Source organism: Thermobia domestica, chromosome 5 (genome assembly GCF_964235325.1).
Source record: "Thermobia domestica chromosome 5, izTheDome1.hap1.1, whole genome shotgun sequence".
Lineage (NCBI taxonomy): Eukaryota > Metazoa > Arthropoda > Insecta > Zygentoma > Lepismatidae > Thermobia > Thermobia domestica.
In genome coordinates, this window is record NC_137458.1 from 19126504 (window position 1) to 19146446 (window position 19943).

The 19943-nt window shown below is 35.2% G+C and overlaps 1 protein-coding gene across 3 annotated transcripts in view; it reads left to right on the forward strand.

The window, feature by feature from the left end:
• Cipc (Clock interacting protein circadian) overlaps nt 1-19118 on the forward strand; it is a 127620-nt gene extending 108502 nt beyond the window's left edge. For 2 of the 3 annotated variants that reach the window (XM_081758284.1, XM_081758286.1), the window contains 2 exons: nt 12365-12435; nt 16474-19118. In XM_081758284.1, coding sequence (XP_081614410.1) covers nt 12365-12435; nt 16474-17136 — 734 coding nt within the window. In that variant the 3' untranslated portion in view covers nt 17137-19118. Of the gene's footprint in view, nt 1-1338; nt 1520-12364; nt 12436-16473 lie in introns of those variants that run through there. The other variant, XM_081758285.1, reaches the window with a different exon arrangement.
• The last annotated feature ends 825 nt before the right edge of the window (nt 19119-19943 follow it).

Consider the following 19943-nt stretch of genomic DNA (forward strand, 5'->3'; position numbering starts at 1 on the left):
AGTGCACTAGACAGGGACATACGCAGGAATTTATTTAGGGAGGGATCTAAAGAGTTTCGGTGGGGTCCAAATACAATTTGAGTCTAAATTATATGAACATTTCTAAAATTGCCCCTAAAAGTAGACTACATTTACAAAAAAGTCGAGATTTCGGAGGGTGTCCGGACCCCCAGGACTCACCCCCTGCGTACGTCCCTGGCGCTAGATATTTTTAATCAGACGCATGAAAATATATTAAAACACCCATATCAAGTGGAAGTGTCTTATGATTATGTTGCATATTTTTTCACTTTTTGATCATATGAATTTTACTTCATTACATATTTTCTATTTACTTTGTTGCATATTTTCTATTTTCATTTTTTTTTACTTTTAGTCCCATACATGTAACTTTGCTTACATATTTTGTATGTAACAAAGTGATAAATTGAAATAGAAGTATTTTCTATCTTATAATATTACTTATGTTGAATATTTTCTTCTGTTGTCCAGTTTTGCTTTGTTGCATATTTTCTATTCACTGTGTTACATATTTTCTACTTTTTGTCCCGTATATTTTACTTTGATGTATGTTTTCTCTCTCCTCTGTTGTGTATTGTTTATTTTTGGATCAAAAGATCCTATTTATTTCAATCAAAAATTTTCTTGTAGGCCTTATATCTGGAGAACTACATATAATGTAGCCAAACCTTAACTTAGTATAATGTGCTTATTCCGTTGAAAATACGAAAAGTCGATTTAGGGGCCCCTGATCCAAAAACTAATTATAGGCCAAGATTCCAGTATTTTGATGTACTTTTAGGTTTCCAAAAATTCTTGTTTTAAAAATTGCTTTATTCGTTAGCAATACGTCAATTTTTTAGTAGTCCAGGAGTTATTTCTTGATTTTATCAGCGGTCACTGGAGGTAGAAGAATAATATTATACCGTTTTCAGGACAAATCGTGTTATAGACGCATATTCATGTTTCAAATCCTAGTTTAATGTAGTTTTCATACTTCACTGCATTAGATAATTATATATATACACACACAGAGTAATTTATTCATATCAAATTGTTGTCTATTATTGTAATCAACTGCTTTGTTTCACAGATGGTTTATATAGAACGAGTTAACATCTAAAATTACAAAGTATTAAATCTTAATAAGCCCTGACGTATACAACACGATGCATTTGAGTTGTTTATCTCAGTGAATCGTGATGGTTTGTTGCTTAGCGGGTTGAGGCTAGGTCAAGCAACAACTGTACTTTTGAAGCATGTGATCAGAAACTGTAACTATAAATGTTAACGTGTGTATAATAAAATTCTTTGTGATTTAATATTGAGTGTTTAGTTAGTTGATGGAGAAGCTGTGAGGTGTAGAAATCAGAGTATGCTGAGCAGAACCGAAAAGCCAGTGACGGTTGTAGAATATTAATGAATCAAAATGTTGTTACAAACGTTAAAGGAACGAATGTTTATCAAGAGGCTTTGGATAGAAGCGGTCACTTGTTTTGTTTCCGATATTTATGTTCAAGTAAGTTTGTTCATTTTTCCTCATCTTTGTAGCTAGCTATCTGCTCTGTGGTTGTTTCATGGTTACCCCTTAATAATTGCAGAAGCATCGCACTTGTGCAAACAGGTTCTTCCAGTTTTTTTTAATGGTATTATTTTGTTTTAGTATTTCCACTTGTTACAGTATGTGTGTGTACGACTTATCATTTCAAGTTATTTCCTTACTAACAAATTTACAAACACATAAAACTCTTTTACCTTGAAGGAAGTTGGCCAGGCAGTAGCATCAGAGACAAACGATGTTTTGTGGGGAAAAGTAATGCTCCACCATTTTGTCTTACGGTTACAAAACTTCTTTTTGGATCAAAAGATCCAATATACGAGTATTTCGGGCAAAACTTTTCTTGTACGCCTTGTAGCTATCTGGAAAACTACATACGTATAGTGTAGCCAAACCCAAACTATCACTTAACTCAGTATGATGTGCTTATTCCGTAAAAGATACGAAATCTCGATTCTTTTTTTTTTTTTTTTTTTTCATTTTTATGAGCTGAACTAGTCGTCAGCGGAATAATAGTAATTTATTTATTTATTGTAACAACAACACAACAGGCGTCCTGCCCATTTACAGTGTTTGCTGTGATTCAAAGCCCGTTCCAAAATTTTGTGGCCCGTAAGACTAATTATTGGCCCAGATCGCAATCCTTTGATCCATTTTTTTGGATCATTCCTAAAATTCTTGTTTAGGGACTATGTTAAGTAGGGGTAAAAGTGGATCTGAAAAGGTAGAGGGACGGTAGGTAGCAGCATGACGTCACAATGTTCCCCCTGCATATCTTTGCCCATTGTAATTTTTTCGGAACTGGGGAGACGAAGTACATATTTTTACGAGGTCGGGGGACGGCGTTCCCCGCGTTTTCCCTCACTTTTACCCTTGATATTATGACGTTATGGCTATTATTTTTTTTTAAATCGATTTTAAAAAAACGTTTTATTACACAATACAGCTAGCTATAAAATGATTGCAGAGTATATATAAATAGTTACCTTATCTCGTAAATCCGTTTGTTTACATGTTTGGCAGCCACTTAAACTTTTTTCCTTTTATAATCTACAAATTCTCTGCAAATGAAATGAAAATTTATAGTGATTTGTAATTCAACTTTCATGAAATATAAATTAGATCGGCTCCTATTACTTGACCATGTTTTGTTCTTGTAAGAAAGAAAGGATTCTGTGTGAGCAGCACTTCTTTTCTGTTTTGCCCGTGTCGTTACAGATACCCATCACTATTGCCAGATCCGAAGATCAAAAAAAAAATAAAATAAAATAAATAAATAAATAAATAAATAAAAATAAAATAAAATAAAATAAAATAAAATAACGTGGTTTAGCCGAAACATAAAAATGAAATATTTTGCAACTATGTATCTTTACTATATCGATTTAATAAAAACACCTGGAATTAAAAATACGTCAGATGTCTGGGTTGGCACCGGTCAGACGACGACCGCAGCTTCGAACTGTTGCTAATGGTGTGTTCGGGAAAACTCCGTACTACATCAAAAGTACGGTACTAGAACTGCATTGTGGAATGCACTGGGTAGACGGTGATAGTATATAATGGGGGACCTTTTTGATTTTCAAGGATACATGTTTGCTTAAGTCAGTTTTGTAGGTTCTGAAATACACTTTACAACGTTTATACTATGATTTTTCACTATTTCCAACTTGTTCAATTCATTCACTAAATTCTTTATCCGGGAGTCATGAATTTTGGAAGTTTTTGTCGTAGCACCACTTATTCATGTTAATGTGGATAATACAGTAAAATAATTTTGCAATTCACATTCACACAGCTCCGTAGAATTATTAGGCCTATGAATTAACTGAGACATCAAGACGGTCAATGATAGTGCAACAGCACAACTCAACAAAAGTCTAGTGTTGTCAGATCTGTAGATTAAAAAGTACTAAAACAAAAATCAAACTAACATCGAACATGTTAGTTTTACTAAAACTATTGTTCGTTGTGAACAAGGGCTCCCATGTTGTGGTTTTCAAGGGGGGGTAAGTATAAGCGACATTTCAAATGTAGTCTCAAATTTTGCGTTAAAAAGTAGCTAAATTTGTAAGTAAGTAGCTAAATCGTCATTTAAAAATTACACACACACAAAAAATCCTCAATCGGAATTTTTTTTGTCACTATCGTGGAGGTCGAATCCCCCAGATTTAGCGATTTTCCCCCAAATTGGCAAGACTGCCATCACTGTTGCGAGATCCGAAGATCAAAAACTAACGTGGTTCTAAAATATCTATTGAGTTTTCGATCTTCCGAAGCACAATTTCCACTAAAGGGGGGCAAGCGCCCCACCTTGCGCCCCCTGATGGGCGCCCTTGGTTGTGAATAGAATATTCAGCAAAGAAAACTTTTTATAATAGTTTGTGATTTCATATGTGAAAATAAGAAAGTAGCGAAATCTGAAGAGTTATAGCCTGCACATAATTAAAAGTAGGCCAAAAGTAGCGTGTCACCCAATTTGAAATTTTGGTAGCGAGAGCAGTTAAAAAAAAATCGCCCAATCCGCTACTTGTAGTCCAATCTGGCAACACTGATATCCATTTTTCCACAGGATTATCATCAGTGGAAATTTTTGTGTTGATATTTTATTTTCTCTTAGGGAACAACTTTCGTCACAGGGATTATCTTCTTTAATGTCAAGGTTAAGATGGATGTAAGTGATTATAATGGAAGAACATTAGTTACATTATTAAAATATACCTCAATGTCCAAGAATTGTGCAAACATATCTTCTAAAAAATACGTGACAGATTTAAATATTACTTTGCTGCCATTTTATTTTTAACACGAGTGATATACGCTTCTGGATTAAATGAGATCGGGAGACATAAGACAGTAAAATATGGGAGAGTTGGTAAACCTAGTCATACTTGAAAGATAAGATATGTAATATACACGTAAAATCAAGCACTTATTAAAAATTTAGGATCGTCAGAAAGAACTCCCATTCAAAATAACATTTGGGGTCGCGTGAGGTATGAGCAATATTTCAGCCGGTCAGGCCGGCTTCAGGATCTGAACCCAAATGCGAAAAAATACTTACGTACTTTCTACACGTACGTACTTTCACATCCAGATATAATTCAAAAAACATTGTGACTTGCAGTTATTGTGATAAGACTACGGTATAAGAATATGTCAAGCATGCTACTCGCAGATTATTTGGCAGTCAAATACTAATTACCTATACTTTGGTGTTTTACGTTGCACTAAAAATTAAATTATGTACTGTAATTTTGAAATCAAGCTTTACCACTCAAGAAATAATTGAATAGGGATTTACTGTGTGATGCCAATATCAGGTGTAGTTGGGGAGCGTTTTGGTTTGGGTGTTCGGGGGGAGGGGGCGCTGAGGCGAGTTCTTGCCCCGGGCGACAACTAGCCTAGTTGAATCGCTGATGAGCCCACTCACGTTTCCACTTTACTTAATATTTCTACCCAAAGTAATACATTCACACATCCTTTCCAAACTATACCTTCTTGAACATATAATTATTTAGTAAATACTACAAGCTTGCAATTAAAGCATTTTTTTTTTTTACAAATAAAAGTGATTTTGGTAGAATATATATATATATATATATATATATATATATATATATATATATATATATATATATATATATATATATATATTTTTACTGAAATACAGTAGAATGACAGATATTTCTTAACAGCAAAAGAAGAAAAGAAAACACACTCAACTTTATTTGTTCAAAAATAATATAAAACTTATTTTCAATTAACTTATCGCTGCCGTTGATAATAATATCATATATTGCTTAACTTCTGGCGAAGATGGAATAGTATTAAGTATTATGCTATAATAAGTCCACTGTTATCTTTATCAGTTGTCCTAAATGTACTATTTAGATAAGGCTGAGCCAAATTTATCATTGACAAACATTGAGAAGTCACGGGTTGCTTATAGCGAAAGGCAAAAATACAGAAAGTTGTTTTAATTTAAAAAGAAGTCGAATCTGTTGACATACATAGATTTCTATTACCAATTTTATAGTTTTCATTTGATGTGTTTTGACAATGAGGAAAGACTTCGAAAAGAAAGTGCCGTTGGCCATGTATTATATCAAGGCCTGTGCAAGGATTTGATGCCGGAACTTTCGAACGCGTGCACGTGTCATTTGTTTCCCAAGTGCTCTGTCATCATAAGTGACGGGCAAGCACTGTGGCTCAGTGGTAGTCGGTATACTGTAGTCAAATGTGTTAGGCTCATAGGCGCCGACTGGGGGAGGGGGTAGGACACTTTTGGACCCCGCAATATTTAAAGGTGGGGTCCTCACCCCCCCAATATAATCCTGTCGAGGAAGAGTTAACAAAGAGGAGCAAGAATTTCTGCCGTAAACTTCATCGCGCCTTTAATTCAACATTAGGAACAGCCTTATTCGATACAAAACGCAATTTCTTTTCAAAACGGTGTTTAATAGAGGACTAAAGTTTCAACCAACACTCTGGCAGCACTGATATGACAATTGAAGATCAATGCAGCGTGAATTTTGCAACGGAGTAAGGGATCGAGATCTGGAGGGAGGGGAGGCTTCATCAAGCAATTGATAGAAAACAGCTGAATATGATTATGATTGTATTTATTCATTGTTTGGACCCCCTAATATTTTCTTCAGGTCGGTGTCTATGGTTAGGCTAACGATCGTGAGGCGAATCCCATTCGGATCAAAGTCCCCCTGAAGAGCATGGGGACTTGGACGCATCCAGAATTTTCGTTAGGGGGGATCCAACACTACAAGCCACTGTAATATTAATATATTTTCAGAAAGAAATTATAGAACTAGATTGTTTTTATAAGAGAAAGAATACTGATGAAGTGTAAGCTCAAATTTTCATACTACACCAATCATTTCCCTGTTAGAACAATTATAGTTTTATTGACAAAGTGTACAAATGTATGTTGAATTAGATTTTTTTTTTGGGGGGGGGGAGTGTGGACCCAGTGGACCTCATGGGTGCACCCCTGTCATGTGATATAGGACCAATCATAAGATTGTATCTGCTCGTACATATAAAGAAATAATAATATAAGAGTATTCTATTGCTGGTCGTTACGATAAGTTTCTGTTCTTACCACTGGAAGCACGTTTGCTGTCGCGTGCTGAACACGTGACTACTCCATATTTACCTCTTTAAAAGCCCTTGAAACAAGTACCAGACAGGAAGAGCATTTCAATGCCAATAGATGGGTAAATGGGAATGGAATGTATTTTTCTTTGTCAAAAAAGACCGACCTTTTTGTCTTAGAAATACATACGATGGTTATATAACAATATATAAATGTGTGTGGGCTTATTCATTCCACATTCGTTATGTCAAGAAGACACAACGCTCCGGATGTTTAAGAATAGATACATTCTTTACAGAAACTCATTTCACGTATCTTTACTTGTCATTTAATGAAGAGACGCTAAAATTTGAATAACCCGTTATTCAAATAATCGAGTAATATTATGGACACTGATCTTCAATATATTTTGTCTTGCAATAAATAAATAAATCAATATTATTCGAATTGTCGAAAAATTCGACTATTTTAAAGAGCAATCTTCATCATAGCAGGAGCGTCTGATTTTCGAAATCGGTGGAGGTTGTGCAATTCACAGTCCACAGTCAGGAGGGACTTAGGGCTGGCGTGACGCAATGGAAGAGCGTTCACCTCTTGTGCACAAAAACCCTGGTTCAATCACAGCTCGCATCAAGTGAACTTTGTGGTAAACAGTCACCGTGTGTGTGGTTTTTCTCGGAGTTCTCCCACTTTCTTCATTCCACCATTTCATTCATTTCTCATCACCGTCTCTTTTAGCCTACACGGCATACCTGTGGGACGTAAACCTCAAAACTTTTTCATGAGGGACTTGTGGAAAATTTTGAATATTAACCGCCCTGAAAATGCAGTTTTAGGTATTTTTGAATAAAAATGGATTTTTTTTTCACAGCGGAAAATATTCTTGAATAAAAGTATGGCGAGGCACAAGGGGAGATTTAGGCTATCGTTATGTCATGTCTTCATTCCTGGTGAAGTCTATCTAAACTTTATATCTTCCCCTTCCTCTTTCGCTCTATGAAAAAATCGGGCCCTACTATACTTTAATAACAAATACGGCAAAAAAATGTTTCTTCTATTTTCTTTTTTTTTACTTCTTTTATCTTGTTTTGTTTTCTCTGTTTAATGTTTTATTATTCTTTTCTTTTGTGTGTGGGCGCTGAGCGCACACACAAAAATTGCAGGTGTGTTGGAGCTAGTGCTCTCAAACGGATCGGGTCAGTCGGGTCAGCTCGGGTCGTGTTGTCGGGTCAGGCTACTCGGGTCGGGTCAATCGGGTCTGCTCGGGTCGGGTTGTCGGGTCAGTCAATTCGGGTCACGGGTCGGGTCGGTCTTCAACCCGACCCGACCCGACCCGTTAGAGCATCCGCGGCCAAATAAGTGTGTGGTAGACAACATCGTGTCCGTGGATTTCCATGGAGTACTCCCGTTTCCTTCCGCATTCTCATTCCACCAATTCTTCCATTATCATTCACTTGCCTTAATCATCGTCTCCCTTAGCCTAAAGATCATAATCATGGGACGTTAAACTGAAACTTTTAATCTCATTTTCATTTGTGGAGCACCGGATAGTGCCCCTCATCATAGATATCCTGTCTTTACAAATATACGAAGTACATTTCATAATATAGTCCATCAATCGTATTCTTTCCCTTCTTCTTTTACTTTTCTACCTTTGATTGATTGAAGTTTAACCGTCCCTTTTGAGTATTCTGTCTGAAACGGGATCTAAACCATTACTTGAGTTTGTACCCGAGGCAAGTACCCTGATCACTCAGAATCGAATCCGGGACCACTCTTACGGAAGGTACATACGTTAGCCACTCGGACATAAAGGAGCTCCCATTTTTTCTACCTAACGTCTTATCATATTCCCAATAAAATCAGTTCATCTCAAATTATGCCTTAAATAAAATCTCACGATTGTGCCTTGTAGGTTAAAAAAGAAACGGGTGATTAATAATGACAGTGGACAGTTTAATGAAATAATTAGTGGAATGAGAATCTGGGAGGAATTGAGGAAAATTACGGACACAGAGCCAGGAAAATTAAAATCATTATTTATTTTCGACAACGAACGACATACGCTTTTTAGCGTCATAAAATTTTGTTTCGATTTTTCGAAAACTACGCATCGGAATTTATCCTCAAGCGTGTCATTTTGTACAGTTCGATATGATCTATCGACTCTACATGTCTCATCTTCACTTAATATTATATAATTAAGGAAAAATTAAAGTTTAAAATTACTCATAATTCTGGCCTATATCTCATTAAGAGGCCGCGGTGGCTCAGTGGTAGGGGTCTCTGATTCGATCCCAGCTCGCGCCAAGTGGACTTTATGGTAGACAAACACCGTGTGCGTGGGTTTTCCCAGGGTTTCCCCGTTTCCTCTCACTTTCTTCACTCCACCATGGCATTCATTTCTCATTATCACCGTCTCCTTTAGCCTACCCGGCATAACCGTGGGACGTAGAACTTAAAGATTTCATTTCATTTTCATTTTTATATCTCATTAAGCATACTGAATACAGTGGCGGATCTAGAAGTAAAAATTCGAGGGGGGCAGTCAGAACCCATACTATGCTAGATATATCATGAGTTTTCAATTTTTCATGGGTCCTGCATAAGTTTCCAAGTTCACTCTTTCTCGATTGATATTACCTTCTGTATGGCTAGGTTGGACGTTGACATCAAAGTTGGACGTGGACTCAAAGTATTGTTTAACACATTACACGACAGAAAAAGTACAACTGAAACTGTATAATGTTCCTAAAAAAATCCAATAAAGAATGAAAAATGGCAATGCTTACAACAAATTTTCAAAAATATATAAATAATAGTTTCAATTATTTTTCACTCAAAAAACTGAGGAGGGTCCTTGGTCCCACCGGCCCCCACGCTAGATCCGCAACTGACTGAATACTATCATAATAAAAGGCGTAATGGAGATATACCTCAGTATTGGTTTAATTTTAATAGGTAGCAGTTCGCTTTTCTCGAAAACTGCTCATGAGGATTCATATTCATCCATATAATTATTTTCTGCTCAATGAGATTATCGATTTGGCATCTGTCTCATCTTTGGATATATATATATAAGCGCCGATCCTGGGGGGACGAGGGGGCCCGGGCACCCCCAAAGCTCATGTGGGCTCCTATTGTGTTGCTAATATTAGCACTATATTAGCAATATATATCACTAATATATATATATATATATATACAGTGGCGGATCCAGGATATGATCAAGGGAGGGGCTAAACCATAATTTGCCGTTTTATCCAGTGTAAAGCAGAATTCAAGCCCATTTTATCCAGTGTAAACCTGAGCGTCAAGGGGGGGGCTATAGCCCCGTAGCCCCCCCCTTAGATCCGCCCTTGTATATATATATATATATCAGGGGTGCCCACAAGGGGGGGCTATGACGCAAACTGCGTCATTGAAATTTTGAGGGGGGGTTAAAAATCTATATAAATATGTTTGATGGGGGGGGGGTAAAATTAATCGAAAAGAAGATTTTTTTCATGGAAGAACACCTACGGATAGACAATTGGGGGGGTGCGTCATGGACATAAGGGGGGGTGGGCACCACTGTATATATATATATATATATATATATATATATATATATATAGTGTTGCTAATACTGTAGAAATTTTCTTATTAGTTTAACAAATAAATTTTTTCTGTAAATTAGGGAGAGAATCATAGTGACGCCATTGTATACATGGGGAGCAAATATCGAATTTCGTGAAACTGAACTAGAACCATGATAAATGCATGTTTGTTCATTAAAGTTCATTGCCCTCCCAAAAAACCAGGTCGTGTCTTTGACACGAGATGGCAGAAGAATCGATTTTCAGTTAACAGTATAGGAACGCTCAAGCGAGTGAGTTTCTTCTCTCTCTCTCTAAATCTAGATTCGTCACGTGAATGACCTCAATTCTAAACTTATGAAGAAGGAAAAAAGAAATTCAACTGACTGATGGATAGGATAAATCTGATTGAAAACAAATACATATTATATTGACTGTTACTACGTAGAAAAAGGAAAAATCGAGCGATTATTGGATGTTAGGGATGCTAACAATACTAATACCAAAAGATTATGAAATGAGGTCATTGGCAGAAGAACCTTCTTTCTCAAAAATCCGTGAAACCGCACCCACGCTCAACCCCCTCGGGAGGTCATTCCCCTTCCTTCTGTTTTTGAATACAGCTTTTCTCACACACATGTACCTACGTATTTCAAAATCTCACAATACGTTCACACACGAGCAATGTTCATAGTGATGTAAATCACTTGTACTCACGCATTCACAATGAATTTCGTGCTTTGTTCATCTTCATGTGTGAAGATGGCGTAACCAGGAAGTTATTTTAAGGGGAGGGAGGGGGGACCTTCGACCAGAGGTTTATATCTGCAGAACTACATATAGTGTAGCCGAACCTAAACTACATATAGTGTAGCAGAACTAATAATAATAATAATAATAATAATAATAATAATAATAATAATAATAATAATAATAATAATAATAATAATAATAATAATAATAGTCTAATCCAAAACCTTTCTATCAAATTTTTTAAACGAAAAGTGTCTTTGTTAGATTCCAGTTTAACGTCCCTCTTCCATGAGGGCGATCCTGGGGATCGAGGGGACCCATGCTCCACCCTTCCCTCCAAGTTTGTTTAAATCTCCAGTATCTGAAAATCTTTGCTTGGATATTTGCACATATTTATTGTAACGAACGCCCCAAAAGTTATATACAGTAGAAATCGGTACCCTTGCCATCTTCTGTACTGAGTAGACCTACATGAATGGTATATACATGAGAGAAGTACGGAATCCAAGAACTGCATATATTCCTGTCGGAGGGTCAAGGAAAAAGGGATGAATCTCATCTTGCGAACCAAAGGCTAAAAAGAAGTTACAGGGGAAACATAATAACTAAAAACAGTAACTTTTAATAGTACAAAGTCAGTGGCGTATTTAGGGGGCATTCCACGTACAACAATAATCCTTGTTACTATTTCTAAGAATTTCATTGACTTTTCATTTTCGTATGCTCTTTGTTCTGAAATAATACTGTATTTGTCAAATTTCATTCGATGTAAGAACTGTTCTTTTTCTCTTTCTTTCGTCCATTCTCCTCTTCTGTTTCTTTTTCTTAGTTGTTACTTTCATTCGTTTCTCCTATCATACTTTCGACCGTTGTTAGTTTAATAACTAAAGTCGGCCGTCGTCAGTAACATTAAAACTAAGAGGTGCTGATAAGCCAAACTGATGTTCCACACCAGCTTGCACGGATATAAACATAACGGGACCTTAGTTGTTATAGCAAGGAATATTTACATCGTTTAGTTATAAAGTATAAGGGGGGAATAAGTAGCCAGGGAAATTAGGTGAGTCAAGAAGATGCTTCTTTTTCTTCTATGAATAGAATAAAAGGTTACATTCACTGTTAACTTTCGTGTGTATCATATCATAAGATTCACCAGGTTACAATTCTTGCATTAAAACTCCAATTTTATAATTATTTTCTATATTTCCTCATAACCATTTATTACTATTTATCTTCTTGTGGGTCTATCTTGTGGATCTATTTTTTTTTTTTTTTATCTTGACGATCGGTGCTTTAAGTATGTCATAATAGATGTCACAGTATATGAACTTAACTGATACATCCTTTTTATCTTTGTTTCAGGTGATACACTAAAATCCCCTCAGTCACCGAGAGAAGCTGACCAGGCTCTGCACTTCGTAAGGCATACAAAGGTAAGAAAACACTATTCGAGAATGATGTATTTCCCCCCTCTTTTCCCCTTAAAATTAAGGCAAGCAAGCTCACTTGACCAAACTATGTATATTCAGTGTTTTGGCAGATTGAACTCAGTACACCCAGCAGGTCATGTTTGAAGACGAGTAGCGTCAGAGGGCACTACCAATGAATGATTGATTTAAGTAACCACTCGGCACACTTTCAATACTATTATCGATTTCATTCGCGAAAATTTTCGTTCTTTATTTACTTTTTTTTTTTTAAATCACAAGACCAATCAAACGCGATCCACAGATCAAACCACTTGACCAAACCTGGCACACCTTGACTTGCTTCGTACACACATGAAATATTTTTCTGTGCAGGTTTTTGGTTCTCTAGTTATGGGGCATCAAAAGTGAAATTTGAATTGGTCTAATTAAAAAAAAAGTAGTAGTTAACATAAAAATTAGGAGAAAATACAAATTTGTTAAACTTCAACTTGAGATTAAACGTTAATTTTTGAAGCTAAACAACCTGTTAAATGTCAATTTGAGGCTAAACGCTAACCTATTAAACATTAATGTAAGGCTAAACGTTAATTTGAGGCTATCCGTTCACCTGTTAAACGTTAATTTGAGACTAAACATTAACCTGTTAAACGTTAATTTGATATTAAATGTTAACCCGTTAAACGTCAATTTGAGATTAGACGTTAATTTGAGGCTAAGCGTTTACCTGTCTCGGAATTCTCCCGTTTCCTCTCACTTTCTCCATTCATTCTCATCATCACCGTCTCGTTTGTCCACAGTTTATAAATATTTGCTTAAGTCAACGAATGACTTTTTTTTTTTTCTTGTACGTGGATAAGTCACTCGCTCGGACAATGTTCCACGATATTTGGTGTGAAATGTACACGGTCTGCATTGTCTCCAAACTTTAATTGATATAACAACTTCCTGTGAGGATATTTTAAAAGACGAGATGAGATGTCTTGTTAGGTGCTGGCGAAGATCAGGTTTTTTTGTTGAATATTAATGGATCTGAGAAATTTAAGAAAAGAATATAATTAGTTACCTTCTAGACAAGTGATAACAAAATGTGAAGTAGAAGTATGCAAAATTTCACAGTAAGAGGTCACGGAAGGTGTTAAATATAATAGGTCTACTTTTTATTATTATTATTTTTTTTCTCGTTTCGTATCGAAGAGATGGGCCTTAGTTTTGCTCGTAGAAGATTTCTCCCGGAAGAGAGTTTCAGTAGACAGGGAGTTGAAATATAGAACTGCGAAAATACAGGTAACCCATCTCCCTTCCCGGTCCATCTCCTGAAATCATCACAAATTCAGCCGGATACTTGTGAACAAGTTTGATGGTATTCGGATAAAGAAATGCCATGTCAATACCAGTGGTGAAGTTCAGTTGGGCCATCAGCATTACGAACAATAGCTCGAAAGCGTAAATTTCATTGTACGAGACTGTTGGAAAAGTGCATTGATATTGTTTCCCGTTTGTAAGCTTTCTGAGTATCACAAATAGTCGAGACATGACGATATTTGAGACGTCATTTCAGGAGTCGAAAAGCACAAAAATCCATCGAACTGACTTAAGGGTTCTTTATAAAATATCAGTAACCATCCTTTTTTTCATTAGTTTAACGTTTGATGATTACACACCTAGGTTAATCGTAGTGTACTAACATGTTTTAATACTCTATAAATACTAACACGGGTGTATTTTCACCCACATAATTTTTTTGGTGCATAATTTTGAAAAAAGCTAAGATTTTCAATATGTAACGAATCTGTAAGATAATATAGTTCTTATGACATATTTTTATCGTAAAAGGTAAATTTTGCATTAAATGTTTTCTTGACAAAATAAGATTTTTTTCTTTTGATGCGTTTCAATATCAATTTTAAAAAAATTCTAAATAAATACTTTAATCCAAAACTGCATACAATACTATTGAAAACATAATAAAGATACTATATAAAAGTTTTTAACATAATAAGTGTGCAATAATATATAAAAATTATATGAGAGATGTGAGAGATCGTAAAAAATAAATTTTGCATTAAATGTTTCTTGGCCAAATAAGATTTTTTGATGCGGTCGAATGTCATTTCTTTTTATTTTTTTAAAAAAACAACTTCTAAACAAATACTTTAATACAAAATTGCCAACCATACCGCTATAGAAAAATAATAAAGACACGATATACATTTTAAAAGTTTTAATACTCTATAGATACTAACACGGGTGGATTTTCACCCATGTTAGTACTCTACGGTTAAGGAAGACGATGATGATAGAATAAAGAAAATGGGAGGAAACGGAAGAGGCCAAAGAAAATCTGCGCACACGATGTTTCTTCACAAAACCCGTTACGGAGACGAGAGTGGAACCAAGGATCGCACGCGCCAGAGGTGAGCACTACCACAAAGCCACCGCGGCCCCAATGTGGATGCCTGTGTCATGCTTCGTTTGATGGTAAAATCGCAAGGATATTTGTGGGTGCGACTTGATGTGTGGGTGTGACATATCCATGTGAGTACGTACACTTACAGTGTCATGTCTTTATAAATACAGGATATCTGTCAAAAGTAGGAGTCATAATAAATCATTGGAAGTATGCATCATTCAACTTTATCAATTTCTGACGATATCCAAATCCTGCAACAATCATGAGCTCTGTTCGGAAAGTTGTCCACCGCTAACCGATAATTCGCTACGTTCTTTTACATAGGCAGGGCGTAGATAATGAATGTTAGCAGGTGGTAAATTTCCCTGGTTCGCCTGATCAAGGGAGATTATTCAAACTTGGGTGTTTTTTCAGTTAGACTGCCTTTATCATTAATGTAAAAAGAAGGAGATAAAGTTGCTTGTTTTTGTCTTATCGATCGTTAACGTTCTCCTGAACGTAGTCGAACGACATTAGCCATGTCAGGTGCGAAGAGTGAATTCGTTCCACAAGAACTTATAAGTGGATGTCTTTGTCAACTGGAGAACAAAAAACAGTATTTTCTATAATTTGTTTTGCTTTACAAAAACTTTCATATAATTAAAAAAATTGAACACATCAATAGGATTTTTTTTAAAAAAATATAAATTACGTAGTCCTTTTAATACTTATATAGAACTTGAACTTGTAAAATTCAAAACGTTTATAATTGTGTTTCATAAAATTACAGCTGTACATAATAACCAATTGAATTTAAAGTTTATTTTAAAATTCTCTACTATTAATGTTTCATATTGAACGACTTTCGTGAAAAGTGCATGCAGTATGCTTGTAAGAAGACCCCATATGTCTTTTCGAAACACCTTTAAGAAGCCCTATCAGGGCGAAATTAAAATACCGTTAATTTTACAGTAATTATGTGATATCTTCAAATAGATAAAAGATAATTGAAATATGGAACAAAAGCGTCCTAGACAATAATATTTTGCGTGAGAAACCGTTTTCACAAGTCACCTAGTGGCTTTCCGGTTTCAGATGTTTAGAAACGCGAAAATAAGTGCCGATTTTCAAAATGGCTCGAAATCGAAAGCAGATAAGTGAGTCGTGATAACGATTTCTCATGTAAAATAATATTGCCTAGGGCGCTTTTTTTTCCATATTTCAATTATCTTTTATCTATTTGAAGATATCACATAATTACTGTAAAATTAACGGTATTTTAATTTCGCCGGGATGAAGACTCTTAAATGTGTATGTAGGCTATTTTCATTTTATTTTGTTACACCTCAAGGTTCAACTATAATCGCGCAGACATTAATCCAACCAGTATATATTAAAGTATAAATTGTATCAAAATATTGTTTTGGTAAAGGATGTCTTTCATATTAAGTATATATATATTTTTAAATATGCACTTAATATTATCAATTTCTAATCGTATAAAATGTAAAAATGTGCTTAAGTTAAGATCAAATTAGTACTTATCCGTACGCCATTTTGTCGAACTACCAAAATATATATATCATGTAATTTTCTATTCATTTGAAACACAGTATACTTATGTCAACTTTGTTCTGTTTTTATCATTATAGATTTGGCTCCTGGATGGGCGCACGTTAAGAAATAAATTATTGGAACTGCAGGCTCAGATGGGTGTTATGACAGGAGAACGTCATCAGATGTCGCAAAGCGGAGGAGGTTCACACATCGGGGATAAAGAAAGTGACGACGAATCATCCAGCTACATGGGACACACCAGAGTAATCAAACAAGAAAACATCAAAAATGAAGAGAATTCAGCGTGGATTTCGTCACGGAATCTACAAGAAAGTGAACGCAAGCGTGACATGGAAGCTCGGAAACATAGGTACCTGCAGACGGCGGAGCTGTTACGACGCGCCGGGCTCCTGGATATCACAATCAAAACAGCCGAACTGATACGGCGAAATCACCAGTTACAACGTGAACTCATGTCGCTGCAAGCGGAAACTCGTGCCTTTGTGAAATCAGTATTAAGTAATCCTGAAAACAAACGATTACGACTTTGTAGTGATTCCATGGCGGTCGTGGAAGCGGATAATTTCGTACAAAGTGAAAGCTGTGACTCTTTGACAAGTAATTCCGCGACGTGTACACCGCCCTTCGACACAACCAACGACAATAATCATCGAAGTGCGAGTAGAGTGATGATCAAAGCAGAACCTGAAAGTAGTGACGACAACAACATGGAATGCTCACAAAGCAATGAAAAGTGATACAAATAGCGAACAATTGTGTTCTTGTTCAGTTTTCTAATTCTATGGCTGTACAAAACTCCGCCTAGTTTTCCCACCCATTTTTTTAAAGAACATACTTGAATATACGTAAATAAGCAGAAGTACCGGTAACTTCTTAGTTGCAATTTAGTTCCAAATTTTGATTTCACACAAAGTTCAGAGTACATTTGTTAGCGAATCGAAAGTAAGCGAATGATCAAGGTTCCTTAAAAGTTTGATAATTCATACATTAAAACATTGTAATGGACAACCATGTATTGCAGATGATTTCCATAGAGTTGCAATGTTCTCACAGAATAACCGAGATACTTAACAGGTATTTGAACGGGCTTGTAACGTTTTATACAGTTGTCATCCAGATGACCAGTGTCGCATTTAGGAGTTTGGCGCCCCTAGGTATTTTTGCTGTCAGCGCCCCCAATAATTAGGTGTTTTTCCACCCCTTCATCCCTAACTTAAAAAAAAAGAACTGAACTGAATTATGCTTAATTAGTGAATTAACAATTTATCATAGTTAAATAGCACTCACTACATGCTACTAACAAGAAATAACAAATGGGAAACATGTTCTCAGTTATTTTTAGATTTCTTATGCTATTACGTGTTTATTACTGAATAGATTCGAAGTGGACGGTGCGTCTATCAAATGTAAAAAATTTATGTTTGCTTTTGATTTTTTTTACTTTCACATGAAAAAATCTAAAAGATATTACTTAATTTTTTATTTTTCGTCTTTCAAAAATTTTGCGCCCTAGCCACGGGCCTAGTCGGCCTAATGGGAAATGCGGCACTGCAGATGACACTTGTAACAATCACAGTGATTCATTTTGGGAATAATCCCTTCTGTTCTTCAGAATTTCAATTGTTTTAATATTTCTGAAAGGCATATTTATAGAACTGAAAATGTTAACAGCTTCTTAGAAAAATCTGTTTTCGAAAATTGAAAAAAATGAGAAACATATTATTATTATTTAATTTTATTATTGTTATTATTGTTATTATTATTATTATTATTATTATTATTATTATTATTATTATTATTATTATTATTATTTAATTTTAATAACTGTATGTTAAAACTATTTTGTCTATTACAAACTAAATACAACTATTATTTAAATAGAAGTTCACAGGGTTCCAAGACAACATGATATGTAATCAAATACAGTTGAGTTCATTCCTCTAGTCTCTGCTTTAACGTAGATTTTGGGGGAAAGATTATTCTGGCAACACTGTAATTTCTATGGATGGTAACACTGAAAAATTCTTCAGGTTCATATTTTCTGTTGTAGGATAACATTATCTATGATTGTGGTAAGTTGCATTTCATTATCTCCTTTCACTTATGAAAAACAAGCAAAAGAAAAATGGTAAATTTTGTATTATTTTTAGTATGTCAGGCTCTTAAACCATCAAATGGGCAATGTCTCCGAAGATACTTCTTTGCTTACGTTATGTTCATTGTTCAATTATTTAAGAAAGAAAAATAAAACTCATAAGGTGGGACAACTAGTGTTATTGTGCTTGTAAAAATTTCAACAAGCAAAAATATATTTAAAAAAAAAGTGTCTCAAGAACAACTACAGGAACTATGGAGATAGTCCATGAACTTACCTATGGTTACAACAAATCAAAAGCTAGCCAACAATAAAGCTAAACTGTATTTAATAATTATAAACACGCGCATACAAAACTTTTTATGAACTTAATTTTTTTTTGTCTTTTCTCGTAAAGAAACGAAACAAAAAGTATATATATATATAATATTTTTGTAGAAACTTACCTATGTATAAAACAAAAGAAAATCTGTTTCCTCTTTCACTCACCACCTACTGTGATTCTACTGTTTTATCTCTGCTTTCTCCGATTTAGTGCTCAAACAGCTTCGATTTTTATATAAAAATATATAATAAAAGACCAAAAAAGTAAAAATAAATAAATAAACGTTAAATATTCCTTTATTTTTTTGTGTATTTTTAATTTCTCCCGAAACCAAATTGGATTTAGAAAGTATGTAATTTTGGTGCTTAATTGATTCGTCGTTTCACTTGGGCTAAGGTACGAAGAATGATAGAAAAAAAAAAAAAAAAACGGTTACGAAGCATAAAAGTTTGATGTTATTCAGTGTAAGTTAACAAAAATGTATTTGTAGATTAATAACATGTCTGTCTTGGTGCAGGTTTTTGAAGAGTTCGGATCCTCATCATGTATACCCGAGAAGGATACATTAAAAATCATGATTCGTGTGGAAAACTGATGAAAAGCAAAAGTGAGATCAGTAGTGCTGTTCCTGTTGGCCAAAAACCCTACACCTGCTAACTTTCATAGGCAGATTGTAAAAGTGTAGAGGAGGGTTAAATTTCAAAGCAACATGTAGGGAAGTGATGTACTTTCAAAAAAGGACGGACCAATATTGTTAATGATAACCCTGGACACAGCGGTAGACCAAGTTTCAATCACTGACGCTATGATTGGAACGACTAATCCACCACCTCTACAGCCCTGACCTAGCCCCAGAGACTAAAACATTTTCCTTGTTCCAAAGGGAAAAAATGCCTGGCCATCATTATCTGGCATGCAATTATGTAAAAACCTCTGCCTCACGATGGTTACGAGAACTTCATATGGATTTCTATGCAAAAGGTATATAACTTTATCTGCTGTTGTGGTAAGCGGTTGAACAAAAACTGATTACCGAGAACTAGTGTTGAGTGCCCTCTATCATCAGGTATGTTCATCTTTCAGCTATGTCTCACACATAAGGCATAATAGGCTTTGAAACTTTT